Genomic DNA, 14,195 nt, shown 5'->3' with positions numbered 1-14,195 from the left:
ACTTTGCTCAAGAAGTGAAGTTTATGTTCAGAACCCGTCTTTAGTAGTGATGTTGATGGAGCCCATGGTTAAGGATGAGACTTTTTAGAGGGAGAGTTGTTTTTTTTTTTTTTTTTTTTAATTTTTTTTAACGTTTATTTATTTTTGAGACAGAGAGAGACAGAGCATGAACGGGGGAGGGTCAGAGAGAGGGAGACACAGAATCTGAAACAGGCTCCAGGCTCCGAGCTGTCAGCACAGAGCCCGACGCGGGGCTCGAACTCACGGACCGCGAGATGGTGACCTGAGCCGAAGTCGGCCGCTTAACCGACTGAGCCACCCAGGCGCCCCTAGAGGGAGAGTTTTGAGGAGATGAGAAGATGGCCTGAAGCCAGCCAGCATTTTCATACAAAGTTTGGAATCCGTTTGTTGATTTCTACAAAAAACCCTGCTGGGATTTTGGTAGGGATTGCACGGACTCTACTGAACAATTAAGGAAGAATAGACTTCTTAACCATGTAGAGTCTTCCAATCCATGAACATGATGTATTTCTTTGTTTAGGTCTTTGTTTTTGTTGTTGTAGTTGTTGTTGTTCTCTTCCAAATTTTTATTTAAAATCAAGTTAGTTAATATATAGTGTTAGTATTTATTTCAAAAGTAGAATTTAGTGGTTTATCACTTATATACAACACCCAGTGCTCATTGTAATAGGTCTTTTTTGACGTAAAGAAATCAATGTTTTATGATTATCAGCATACAGGGTTTGTATATTTTTACTAGATTTATATAGCAATAGTTTATAAATTGTATAATGTTAAAATTTTCAATTTCTGTATTGTTCATTACTATCATACAGAAGTACAGCTGATTTTAGTGTATTAATCTTGTGTCCTGGGACCTTGCTAAATTACACTTATTAGATTTAGGAGTTCTTTTTTAGCTTCTGTGGGGTTTTGTCTTTAGGCAGTCCTGTATCTGTGTTTTTTCCATTCATTTCTGAGCTGTGTGACTTTTATTTATTTTTTTCTGCTGTATCCTATTGACAAAGAGCTTTAGTATGATTTTTTTAAATGGTGAAACGTACATGACATAAAATTTACCGTCTTAACCATTGTTAAGTGTGCAGTTCAGTGGCGTTACGTATTATATCCACATTGTTGTGCAACCATCACCTTCCATTTCCAACACTTTTCTCATCTTCCCAAACTGAAACTGACTCCTGCAGCCCTTGGCAACCATTCTGCTTTCTGTATCTGTAAGTTTGACCACCCTGGCCGCCTCGTGTAAGTGAAATCATACAGTGTTTGTCCTCTTGTCAGTGGCCCATTTCACTCGTGTCTTCAAGGTTCATCCATGTCGTAGTGTGTCTCGCAACTTACTTCCTTTTTAAGGCTGAGTAATATTCTACTGTGTGTATATACTACATTTTGTTTATCCATTCATCTGTCATTGAGCATTTGAGTGGTTTCTACCTTTTGGCTGTTGTGAATAATGCTGTTATGAACATGAGCGTACAAATAGCTCTTTGAGTCCTTTCTTTTGGGGGGGAGGGTGGCACAAAGGTGATTTTATTAAAGCACAGGGACAGGACAGGACCCTTGGGTAGGAAGAGCTGCCTGAGTCCTTTGTTTCAGTTCTTTTGTGTATTTATCCAGAAGTAGAATTACTGCATTATATGGTAACTCCGTGTTTAATTTATTGAGGAACCACAAAACTTTTCCTCAAGGGCTGCATTGTTTTACAGATCCACAATCACAAACGTTCCCAGTGTCTCCACACTCTTACTACCAACACTTGTTCTTTTTCTTGTTTTGATAGTAGTCCTCCTAATGTGAATGCGTATGAAGTGGTGTCTCGTTGTGATTTTGATTTGCATTTCTCTAATGACTTTAACACGTACTTATTGGCCATTTGCACATCACCTTTGGAAAAGTATCTATTCCTGTCTTCTGTCCAGTTTTTATTCTATGTATCTGTGTGTCTATTTATTTATATATTTTTGAGTGAGTGAAAGAGAGAGAGAGAGAGAAAGGGCGTGAGTGAGCAAGGGGCAGAGACCGAGAATCCCACAAGGGGCAGAGAGTGGGACGGAGGGAGGGAGAGAGTGAGGGGCAGAGAGAGAATTCCACACGGGCTCCGCACTGTCAGTGCTGGGCTTAAGCTCACCTGACGGTGGGGCTTGATCTCAGGAATGGTGAGATCTTGACCTGAGCCAAAGTCGGATGCTTAACCCACTGAGCCACTCAGGTGCCTCCTTTGTCCAGTTTTTAATCAGCTTGTTATCTTGTTGTTGAAATGTAGGAATTCTTTACATATTCTGGATGTTAACCCCCGATTGTCAGATATATGGTTTGCAACTATTTTCTCCCATTCCATGGGTTGCTTTAACGCTGACAATAGTGTTCTTTGGTATACAAAAGTTAAGTCAACCTTGCATTCTTGGGACATACCCTCCTAGGGCATGATGTATTATTCTTTTTACGTATTACTAGATTGAATTTGAAGGTTATTTTTGGAAGGTGATTTTTAACTATGAATTCAATTTCTTTAACAGATATGGGAATGTTTAGTTTATTTCTTTTTTAGTTAGCTTTAATAACTTGTGTAAGAATTTGTACACTTTATCTAAATTGTTTAATGCAGGAGCGTAAAGTTGTTCTTAAACATTATTACCTTGTTGTCCTTTTAACGTATGTAGGCTTGATTTGGTATTGCCTCTTTCATTATGGATTTCTGGTATTATTCTTCCCTTATGTTTATTTTGGGTTTAATTTGTTCTCTAGTTTCTTAACGTAGAAGCTTACATCATTGGTTTGAGAGCTTCTTTCCTAATATGTGTATTTAATAGAATAAACTTTTCTCTGAACACTGCTTTGTCACATCTCACGCATTTTGGCATTGTTACATTTTCATTTTTCTTCAAGACTTGTTTTTCTTGAAAGTTCTTCTTTGACCTGTGGATTATTTAGAAGTGTGTTATTTAATTTCCAATTGTTTGGGGGTACTTTCCTATTTTTTATTTCATTTTCCCTTTTATGGTTTTTAGTCTAATTACATTATTGCCAGAGAACATACTTCTTATAACGTATTTATAATTATTATGACTTCTTTTATGGCCCAGGATAAAGTCTAATTTGATGAATGCTCCGTATGCATTTGAAAAGAAAGTCTATCTGCTGTTATGGGTGATTCGTTCTGTAAATGGCAACTAGAGTCAGTTGGTTGGTTGATGGTGTTCAATCCTGTAACAGACTGGTGTGAGAGCTTGAGTGACAAGCGAGGAGATGGAAGAGCAAAACGACACTTTCCAAAGCTTTGGTCGTAAGGTGAAGGGAAAGAGGGGTCCTGCTAGAGAGGAGAGTAACTAGAGTATGCCGGAATGTAATCAGAAGGATTTCATGCAGAGACAGTGTGTGAATACACAGGAAAACGGACTGTGTTTTCTGAGAATGAGTGTTTCCGAAGGAAGAGCTCTGGGATTGTCCCAAGGAAGAGGGCAGGTTTTCTAATGAGGTAGGAAGGAAGAAACGTGAAAACCTCTCGTGGCTTTCCTGTAAAACTGGCAAGAAATGTCGACTTCCCCTTTGCTCGGCCTTGGAAGCGCGGGGTAGCTCTGCCTACCTCTCTGACCTTAACCAAAAGCCTGCCCCCGTCCTTCTGATCTCTGTGTTCTGGCTACAGTGGCCCTCATTCAGATCCTCTAACCCAGTGGTCTCCGGACACTTTTTAACAAACAGACTGCATTTTTTTAGAGCCATTTCAGACTCATCGCAAAATTGAGCAGGAAGTTCAGAGTCCGCGCGAGCCCTCACACGCTGGCGTGGCTTCTGCTCTTGTCAACTTCCTGCATCGGAGTGGCACATTTGTTTCAGTCCACGCACCCATACTGACCCCTCCTGTCACCTGGCATTCACAGTTGACATTGGGATCACTCCTGGTGCCGTCCGTTCTATAGATTGTGACAAATGTGTCATGAGGGGTATTTACCATTATAGTGTCACATAGAATGGTTTCACTGCCGTGGAAGTCCTCCGTGCTCTATCAGTTCATCCTTCCCTTCCCACTGATCCCCAGCAACCAGTGATCTTTTTACAGTCTCTCTAGGTTTGCCTTTCCAGACTGTGATGTAGTTGGTATCATGTGGTCATAGTACATAGTCTTGTCACACTGGCTTATTTCACTTAGTAGTATGCATTTCAGGCTCCTCCGTGCCCCCTCGTGGCTTGATAGCTTACTTCTTTTTAGCGCTGAATAATATTCCATTGGCTGCATGTGCCACACTGTAATTTTCCATTCATTCACTGAAGGACACCTTGATTGCTTCCAGGCTTTGACAGTTATGAATAAAGCTGCCATAAACATCTGTGTGCAGATAGGTTTCCAGCTCATTTCAGTAAATACCAAGAAGTATGATTGCTGGATCATATGGTAAAACTTTGTTTAGTTTTATAAGAAGCTGCCAAAGCTCTCTTCCCCAATGGCCGTTATTGATTTCTACGTCAGTAGAGCTTAATTTTTTATTTGTAATTACTTCTAATTTAAAAAATAAGAGTTCTAGTATTTCCTTCTCACACGGCTACGGATCATCTCGCACTGTTTCGAGAGTGCAAGCCCTTTCTTGCCTCATGACGTATCCTCCTCTTGTTAGAGGCTACCCTTTGTTTGGCTGGTTTCTTCTCATCCTGCAGGTCTCAACTTAATGCCACTGCTGTGTTCTGGTCTCCCCTTCTAAATTTGTTCCTGTCTTTTCATATTCTACCATAGTACCCTGTTTCCTCAGGATTCTCGCAGAGTCGTGACACCGAGGCTTTTTTCTTTAATTTTTTCTAACGTTTATTTATTTTTGAGAGAGAGAGAGAGAGAGAGCGCGAGAGAAAGTGCGCGTGCGCGGGGGAGGGGGAGACAGGGAGACACAGAATCAGAAGCGGCTCCAGGCTCTGAGCTGCCAGCAAAGAGCCCGATGCAGGGCCTGAACCCATGAACCATGAGATCGTGACCTGAGCTGAAGTCAGATGCTCAACCCAGGTGCCCCAAACACGGAAGCTTTTTATCCAGGAAGGAACTTTATTTGTGCCAGCACCACTCAGTTGGGTTCCTACCCAAAGAACTGAGCACTCAACGTCACATGGCATAGGTTTGTTTTGTTTTGTTTTAATTTTTTTTTTTTAACGTTTTATTTTTGAGACAGAGAGAGAGAGAGCATGAACAGGGGAGGGTCAGAGAGAGGGAGACACAGAATCCAAAGCAGTCCAGGCTCTGAGCTCTCAGCACAGAGCCTGATGTGGGGCTCAAACTCACGGACCGCGAGATCATGACCTGAGCCAAAGTCGGACGCTTAACTGGCTGAGCCACCCAGGCGCCCCTCATGGCATAGTTTTTTAAAATACATTTTCTATTTCTTTGTCTCCCCATATATGGTAACACACATAAACATGCAGTCTAAGTAGTCTCAGTTTCCAAGGTCATGAGGGATATTGTCACGCAGGCGGATAGCCAGGTTACCTTGAAGTTTTCTCTCCCTTTTTTTCTCCCCTTAGGGAGAGGACCCTACCACAATAGTACTTTTGTGAAAATAAATAACACACTTCTGAATTCATGGGTCAAAAGAAAAGTCTTCAAGGAAATCAAAGTATACTTAGAACTGGATGAAAATGAAAAAAAAAAAATACAAGATGTCAAAATTTGTAGAATGCAGCTAAAGTTATATGGAAAGGGCAATTTTTATAGCATCGACTGCCCATACTAGGAAGGAGGAAAAGTCTCACATCAGTAACCTTAGCTTCCACATCAAGAAACGAGAAAGGCAAAACCAAACTCTTTGAAGCAAGTGGAAGTAAAGAAATCACTGGAATTGAAAACAGAAAAACAAGAGAGAACAATTAATTAAATAAAAAGCTGATTCTTTGACAACGTCAAGAAAATCTAGAACCGCTAGCAGGAGTGACTTACATACAAAAGAAGACACAAATTGCTGATATGAGGAAGGAAATAGATACAGTTGCATGTTTTGCAGCTATTAAAAGAGTATTGACATACTATGGACAACTATGCATTTAAATGCAGCAGTTCCTTTATGGATTCCTTCTTTTTTTTTTTTAATGTTTATTTTTGAGAGAGACCGAGCGTGAGTGGGGGAAGGGCAGAGAGAGACGGGGAGACACAGAATCTGAAGCAGGCTCCAGGCTCCCAGCTGTCAGTGCAGAGCCTGATGCAGGGCTCGAACTCAGGAACTTTGAGATCATGACCTGAGCCGAAGTCAGGTCTTAACCGACTGAGCCACCCAGATGCCTCTGGACCAGTTCCTTTAAACCACACCCTATCAGAACTCACCCACTGTGAAATAGATACTCTGAATAGTTATGAATCGATAATTTAAAACCACTCATAAAAGACACTGGGAACAAGGCAAGGATGTGTGCCCTCCCCACTCCTGTTGAGCCTTGCAGTAGAGGTTCTAGACAGGGCAGTTAGGCCAGGAAAGGAAATAAAAGGCGTACAGATTAGAAAGGACTAAAGAAAACTGTTCCAGTTTGCAGATAGCATGAGTGTCTATGTATAAAGTCCTAAGGAATCTACATTTAATTTAAAATTTTTAACTCCAGAAGTCCTTTTAAATATCATGTTCCTTTACTATTCATTCTTTGAGCTTTTCTGTCTGTTGAATTCATGGAGGAAGTGAATCCACCTGGAGGCATGTCCTACAGCCTTTTTTTGAAGAAGTTGGACTCTTTGCTTCTGAGACTTCTGTTGACGGCTTATACTGGTTTTTTTTTAACCGCTTGCTAGGATAGTATGTGGGATTCTATGAGAATTGGGATCAACTTCCCTGATCTAACATAAATGCCCTAAAACTTGAGCTTTAATCCAAGACCGTTGGCTTTCTCATTTCACCTCTCTGCACCTACCAACTAATACGAGTAAGGTAACCACTCCTGTGTTCTCTTCTCCACGTTTGTGTGTATTAACTCACAGTTTTACCGTTTAGGTGTTGTATGTCGTGATGAAACTTTGGGAAGCACTGATGTAGAGTTGCATAAATTGATGTCAGATACGATAGGAATCATTTGAACGATCATTTTCTTTACTATCATGTTTGAGGTATTTATATTGTCCTTATTCTTTTGTATTTGACAACTGATTGTAAACTATTTTTGCAGAATTATGTGATATTATACAGTTGAAAAGGCAGATAACCCATGGTGTTAGTCTTACTTTACCAGCCAAGGACTTTGTGTTTTTCTCTTTATGGGAAGAAAATCCTGCATTAGCAACTTTGGTTTTCATTGTTTTGGGAGATGATTCTCAATGCATTTCAATGTTTCTGCGTGTCTTATGAGCAGATACTGGCTGCTTTATTCCTGGCTTTTTTTTTTTTTTTTTTTTAATGTTTATTTACTTTTTGAGACAGAGAGACAGAGCATGCGTGCGAGACAGGCAGAGAGAAAGAGGGAGACCCAGAATCCAAAGCAGGTTCCAGGCTCTGAGCTGTCAGTACAGAGCCCCACACAGGGCTCGAACTCCTGAGCCGTGAGATCATGACCTGAGCTGAAGTTGGACGCTCAACCGACTGAGCCCCCCAGGCGCCCCGTCCTGACTTTTTTTTAAGTACGTGTGTATAGCAGACCTTGGAAGCCAGAGATGATGGCTTCCTCAGAGCAAGGCTCTGAGGCTCCGAGGCTCAGAGCAAGGACAGGCTTGCTTGCTGCCCGTTTGTTACAGGTGGCTTGAGATTTCTCTTCTATAATGTAGCTCACTTTTGTATCATGTCCCTTGCCCCTCTTCAGGTTGCCTTTGGGGCTGAGGAATTTATGTAAGAAGGAAGGTCCTGTGGCTATTGTCATTGCTGTGAAAAATAAACTGTCATTTTTCTCGGATCAAGAATATCTTGTCTTCTGCCAACACCCAGGAAACTGGCATTCTGATTCCTTAGGTTTCAAGTAGAATAAAATGTTATCCCCTTGATATGGTTCTTGATGCGCTTGATATATTTTACACGTGTTATTAATCAACCGGCTTTAAAACAAAATAGTAGATTGTGTGTGCCCTGTGTCACATGCTCTGTTAGACCTGCATGGAAGGACGTAGATATTGAAGAGGTGCCACAGCTTGTCTGAGGGCCGGCTGCACATGGTCTGCGGCCTTAAGTTGTTCCTCTCGAAGGCAGTTGACCTAACATAACATTGAATACTGATTGAACACTTTTACTGTTTTGAGTGTAAATTAGTGTAATTTTTAATCTTTTTGTCTGTATGGGATTATTGAAATTTAAATTGTAGCAGGACCTTTAAGTTAAATGCTTTGATAATTTTCTTTTTGATAACATAACTAAAATGTTTTTTTTTTTTGTTTTTTAAGAGTTGTTCTCTGTGTACTTCAATCTGTACCTTAAACCTGCACAAGACATTAATAGAGTTTTAGTGGCTAGAATAATTCATGCTGTGGCCAGAGGGTGCTGTTCGCAAACTGATGGATTGAATTCCAAATTGTTGGATTTCTTTTCCAAAGCGATTCATCATGCAAGGTAATCTAGTCTCGTTTTGTTCTGTATTGGAAATCTGTTTGATCTTTTTGCAAGTATATCTTTTATTTTCAGTGCGTGTGTGTGTGTGTGTGTGTGTGTGTGTGTGTGTGTGTTTAATGTGTATTTATTTTGAGAGAGGGGGCAAGAGGGGAGGGACAGAGACAGAAAACCTTAAGCAGGTGCCATGCTGTCAACCCAGAGCCCGACGTGGGGCTCAGACTCATGAACTGTGAGATCATGACCTGAGCTGAAATCGAGAGTCAAACGTTTAACTGGCTGAGCCACCCAGGTGCTCTGCAAGTCTGTCTTTTAGATCTAGCATCTGAAAATGTTACCAATTAAAAAAACAAAAACAAAAACATCGGCCCATTGTAGTAGAATTAGTAGATTCCTAAAGAAAGTATCACTGCAGCTATTCTTGAATATCCAAAGACAGAACATGAAAATGATGTTTTTAGATGGGAGATCAGTGCTGCTTTATTAAAAAAGATAAATATCCTCTTAAGTAGTTTGATTTTCCCCATTTTTGAGAATAGATGTAATAAGAAAAAATGAACTCGTGTATTTTGGAAGTATCAATATCTTACGTTTGTGCTGCATTAGTCTATAATATGAAACATTGTATACATGGTGTTTGAGCAGCAGAGAGAGCTGGTGTCCTAGCACCAGATAATGTTGTTGCTGCCTGTAGTCCCACTAGGATTTGTTTCCTGAATAGTTTTGAAACTAAGGCTATTGTTATTTGAAGATTAGATACTTTTTTCTTTCCAGCGTGCAACTTCATAACTGTCTTCAGTGTTCATTGTCTTCCCTGTTAAGCGGAGTGTGTTTATTTTCTGTGACAGACAAGAGAAGAGCTCTGCAGGTCTAAACCATATCTTAGCAGCATTTGTTATCTTCCTCAAGACGTTGGCTGTTAACTTTCGAATTTGCGTGTGTCAGTTAGGAGATGAAGTTCTTCCTACCTTGCTTTATATTTGGACTCAACACAGACTTAATGATTGTTTAAAAGAAGTGATTATTGAATTATTTCAGCTGCAAATTTATATCCGTCATCCAAAGGGAGCTAAAACCCAAGAGAAAGGTAATAAAAGGCAGTTTTTGCTGTTTTGAATTTACTTCCTCATCGAAATGTAGGGGCTTAAGTATGAAAATTGTATTTTGTAGGAGGTTATGACCTTCTTATGGATTACTGTGCTTGATAATGGTATTAGTCACAGGGATATTTCTCACACTTTTTTTAGAATTTGAAGTTGTGGTAGCAAGTCATATTGTGCCGTTTGTTTAGTACATTGCTAGGCATCACGAGGAAACACAAATATGACGCGATGTCCCCTCTGGGAGCTGATGATGCAGCAGTTAGGTGCTAAAAGGTATTTCTCATACTATAGCGTAAAAGAGTTCAGAGAAGGCAGGGTCTTGTTTATTTACATGTGGCTTTTATTAGGAGGTAGAAAAGATAAATATGGACCCAAAGCAGTCAGATTAGTCAGTTCCTCAGGGAGATGTGTACATGCTGCTTTAAACCTCATACTTGATCCAGGCCCCTGTTTGCTGGGAATACCAGAAATGAATGATTTCTCCTCTTTGATACCTTTACCTTCGTTTTTCATCAAGAGAGTATTGCTGGTTAATACATATCGCATATTTGAAAGCAGCTAGGATAGTAGATCTTAAAAGTTCTCATCACAAGGAAGAAGCTTTTTTTTTTTTTTTTTTTTTTGTTATGTAAGGTGTGTTAACTAGACTTAACCGTGGTCATTTCACAAGGTTATACAAATACTGAATAATTACATTGTACACATGAAACTAACGTTGCATGTCAATTATACCTTCATAGAAAGAGTACTGCTGGGATGGTTTCGCTTCATTCAGTAGAAGGGAACTTTATTGGGTGGAACAGGAACTGAACGAGTTCCCCCATGCTCAGGCTGTGTTTACCTTTGGCCTTGTACTGGCCTTTGGTTGAATTCATCATGGCGAGCGTAATGACTGTGTTAGGAAATCATGCTACACTGAGTAATAGCAGCTAAAATGGAGGAAAACAGTTATAGCCAATTTTTTTCAAAAGTAGCAATGTTTAATGGGCTCTTCTAGTATGTGTAGTTAGAGTATTTGTGGCCCGAGAAACTACTGAAGTCAAAGAATGGCGGATTCTCTTAGTTTGTCATCTTTCACACAGCTTTCACCAGGATGAAGATCAGGCTTAATTTATGGGATGCCATGATATGTTTAGGGTTTTAGTTAATGGTATATTTAGGATGAAAATTGACAGGATGGTGAGTTTGCCAGAAACACTAACGTAGTGTTAGACTGCGTCAGTAGATTTTATGGTTCTTTGTGGGGAGTAACAGCTCCTTTGTTACCCATCGGGTCAGATGACAGTGGGAGTATTCTGTCTACCAGATTTTGGACAGTCACCATTTGAAGAGAGATCTAGTAGACTGGAGTGTGTTTAGGGAAAGGTGACCAGAGTAATGAGAAGTCTGGGTAACATGTCATTTGTACACCAGTTAAAGGAACTGGTAACATTTTTCTCTAAATGATGTAGTGAGAACTTGGTCCTCATGTAAATGACAGAGCCTGTTAATTACATTTGCCTCAGGGTAGAGACACAGTTAAAGTTCGATTGAGATTTTCATTGAGTTGATCAGAGAAAAATCAGACTATTGAAGAATTTTATAGGAAACACAGGTAAGCTGAGCATGAAGCGGACACTTACAAAGTAGAGTTTGGCAAGGATATTGTCACAAGAGGCATTAGTACTGAGTGGGCAGTTGGCCCAGTTTCCGCCTCAGTAGCTGAATGGTTTTGTGGGAGGTGGTGGGGCAAATGGAGTGTGTATGTAGATTATGTTCTCTTTTTTTGAATTACAGGTGCTTATGAATCAAATAAATGGAAAAGTATCTTATACAACTTATATGATCTGCTGATTAATGAGATAAGTCATATAGGAAGCAGAGGGAAATACTCTTCAGGATCCCGTAATGTTGCTGTCAAGGAAAATTTGATTGACCTGATGGCAGATATTTGTCACCAGGTACAGTTGGTTGAAATTTTCCATTAATTTCCTTTTATTTGGTGGGTTTTTGTTTTTTTTTTGTTTTTTTTTTTAGAGATAGAGGATCTTAAGCAGGCTCCAGCGTGGAGCCTGATGCGGGTCTCCATCTCACGACTTGTGAGGTGTTGACCTGAGCCAAAATCTAGTTGGATGCTTAACCAACTGAGCCACCCAGGTGCCCTTTACTGGACTTTTCAAATGTGCGTTCTGATAGGAAACCTTGTCAAATTATTTTGTATATGTAGCTTTTCTGTTCAAAATACTGTAAATATTTGGAAATAATCTTCTGACTTAAAAAATAACTATTTTGCACATATGAACTTAGTGAAAACTAGTGATGAACTCTTCATTCTTAAAAGGTTGTCTGTAGAAAATCAGATTATGTTTCTTGTTTAAAATTTTTTTTTTCTACTGAGTTAGAAATCACATAGCATACAAGTACACAATTGAGTGGTTTTCAGTATTTTCACTATATTGTGCAAGCATCACCACTGTGTGATTCCAGAATATTTCCACTACTCCCCAAACAGACTCTGTACCTGTTAGCAGTCAGTCCCAGTGCCCAGCTTTTTTCAGTTTTTAGCAGCTAACCACTAAGCTCCTTTCTGTCTCTAAAGATTTGCTATTTTGGACATTTCATGTAAATGAAATAGAAACACAACTGTAAACTACGTGGAAACAACTTGTAGTCTTTCGTCCATGTTGTGCTAGGAACTAGTGGTTCATTCCTTTTTATTGCCTGATAATGTTTAGTAGTGTGGGTATTTTACATTTTGTTTGCCCGTTCATCAGTTGATGGCAGTTTTTTTTTTTTTAATGTTTTTATTTTATGTTTGAGAGAGAGAGAGAGGGACTGAGTGTGAGTGGGGGAGGGGCAGAGAGAGAAAGACACAGAATCTGAAGCAGGCTCTAGGCCCTGAGCTGTCAGCACAGAGCCCAACGTGGGGCTCGAACCCACAAACTGCGAGATCATGACCTGAGCCAAAGTCGGATGCTTCACCGACTGAACCACCCAAGTGCCCCTATGGCTTAATGTTTCTTAAGTAAAACTTTTTCCCAGAAATTTGATTAACATCCTGGGTAATTTCATTTGTCAGATATTTTCTTAATGCTAAACTTAAAATACTTTTTTTTAATTAAAAAAGCTTTTTTAAATTTAATCCCATTGAAAATACAGATTTTTGCTTGGTAATATGTGCTTCCTGGAGAGCTGTTACAGTCCTGTAAAATGTTTGTTCATTACTATGTTATCATACTTATATATTTCCATAATTTATTAGTTTTGCTCTATGACTTTGCTGTGTCTAATTTGAGGAGGAACATTTTTTCCCTCATGAACTATTAGAAAACAGGAACAGTGTAAAAAAACAAAAAAAGTAAGTTGTCTTTTTGTTATTTTACAGGTTTTTAATGAAGATACCAGATCTTTGGAGATTTCTCAATCTTACGCTATCACACAAAGAGAACTTAATGATTACGGTGCAACTTGCAAAAAGAGGAAAATAGAATTAGGCTGGGACGTAATAAAAGATCATCTTCAGAAGTCACAGAATGATTTTGATCTTGTGCCTTGGTAAAATGTTACCTTTTTCAGTGTCATCCTGGTCTCATTTAGTTTTTCTTACGAGACCTCTACTACGACAGCCTGGCCATAACTAGGTCATCTGTCCACTCCTAAACCAGTCATTGGCAGAGGGGAAGGTGGTTGCTGGGACGTGTTGAGGTCCACCACCGTGGCTCATGTGCTGGAGCCGGGGCCACGGCCTTAGCAAAGGAGATGGGGGGACAGCAGCCTGGGAGACAGTCATGTGTGGCTCGTGGAATTTCCTGAGTTGTGCATCTCAACATAGACATTTTAGCAGGTACAGCACCTGCTAGTAAAAGTAGCTTGGGAAGAAATTAAAGATGGCATTCAGAAATCACAGAATAATTTGGACCTCTTGCCACAATAAAAGGTTGTCTTTTTAAAATTTTGCTGGGTACAGCATACACAGTTACTTAAATGATTAAATTGTTGACTTCTGTGATAACATAAAATATTAGGTTTGGTAGGAGTCTTTAGAATTCATCCAGTCCAGCCTGTTCGTTTTATCAAACTGAGGAAGGTTCCGCAGCTTGAACAAGGACACTTAGAAATTTGTAGGTGACAGTCAAGCTTCTGTGATCCCTGCCTCCGTTTTCCCCATGTTGATGTAATAGTTAAATATAATTGCGTTGTGGGGGAAAGCGTCTTGATTTAGATACCTAGTGTTTGAGCTCATGTTTATTTTATATAGTGGAGAATCCCTATTTCAGATTCTTCAATTTGTTCATTTCCTGCAGGGTTATTTATTGAATACTTGCTTTGTGCCAAGCATTATAGATGCAAGGATGAATAAGATAAAGTTCTTCTTCTTGAGCAGGATGCATTCTAAGAATTCACAGCAAATATTTTTTGACTTAACCAACATCTAGGAAGAATAGTTGTTTGGCTTTTTTGTTCTTGTTTTAGAGGAATAGTCTTCGTGGCTAAAGAGCAAGGATGGGTGTGATAATTCAGAAGTAGAAAATTGGGTCATTTAGGGGCGTCTAGGTGGCTCAGTCAGTTAAACATCTGACTCTTGATTTCGGCTCAGGTCATGATCTTACAATTC

At 39.7% G+C, this 14,195-nt stretch overlaps 1 protein-coding gene across 8 annotated transcripts in view; it reads left to right on the top strand.

Annotated features, from left to right (window-relative positions):
* Positions 1–14,195, top strand: part of ATM (ATM serine/threonine kinase) — a 129,762-nt gene that overhangs the window by 14,140 nt on the left and 101,427 nt on the right. For all 8 annotated transcript variants that reach the window (XM_078432709.2, XM_078432710.2, XM_078432711.2 and 5 more), the window contains 4 exons: positions 8,336–8,501; positions 9,347–9,585; positions 11,378–11,541; positions 12,966–13,135. In XM_078432709.2, the coding sequence (XP_078288835.2) occupies positions 8,336–8,501; positions 9,347–9,585; positions 11,378–11,541; positions 12,966–13,135 (739 nt within the window). The remainder of the gene's footprint in view (positions 1–8,335; positions 8,502–9,346; positions 9,586–11,377; positions 11,542–12,965; positions 13,136–14,195) is intronic.

The sequence above is a fragment of the Panthera onca genome, chromosome D1 (assembly GCF_046562875.1).
Source record: "Panthera onca isolate mPanOnc1 chromosome D1, mPanOnc1 haplotype 2, whole genome shotgun sequence".
NCBI classification, from domain to species: domain Eukaryota; kingdom Metazoa; phylum Chordata; class Mammalia; order Carnivora; family Felidae; genus Panthera; species Panthera onca.
This window is presented reverse-complemented; position numbering and strand designations above follow the sequence as displayed.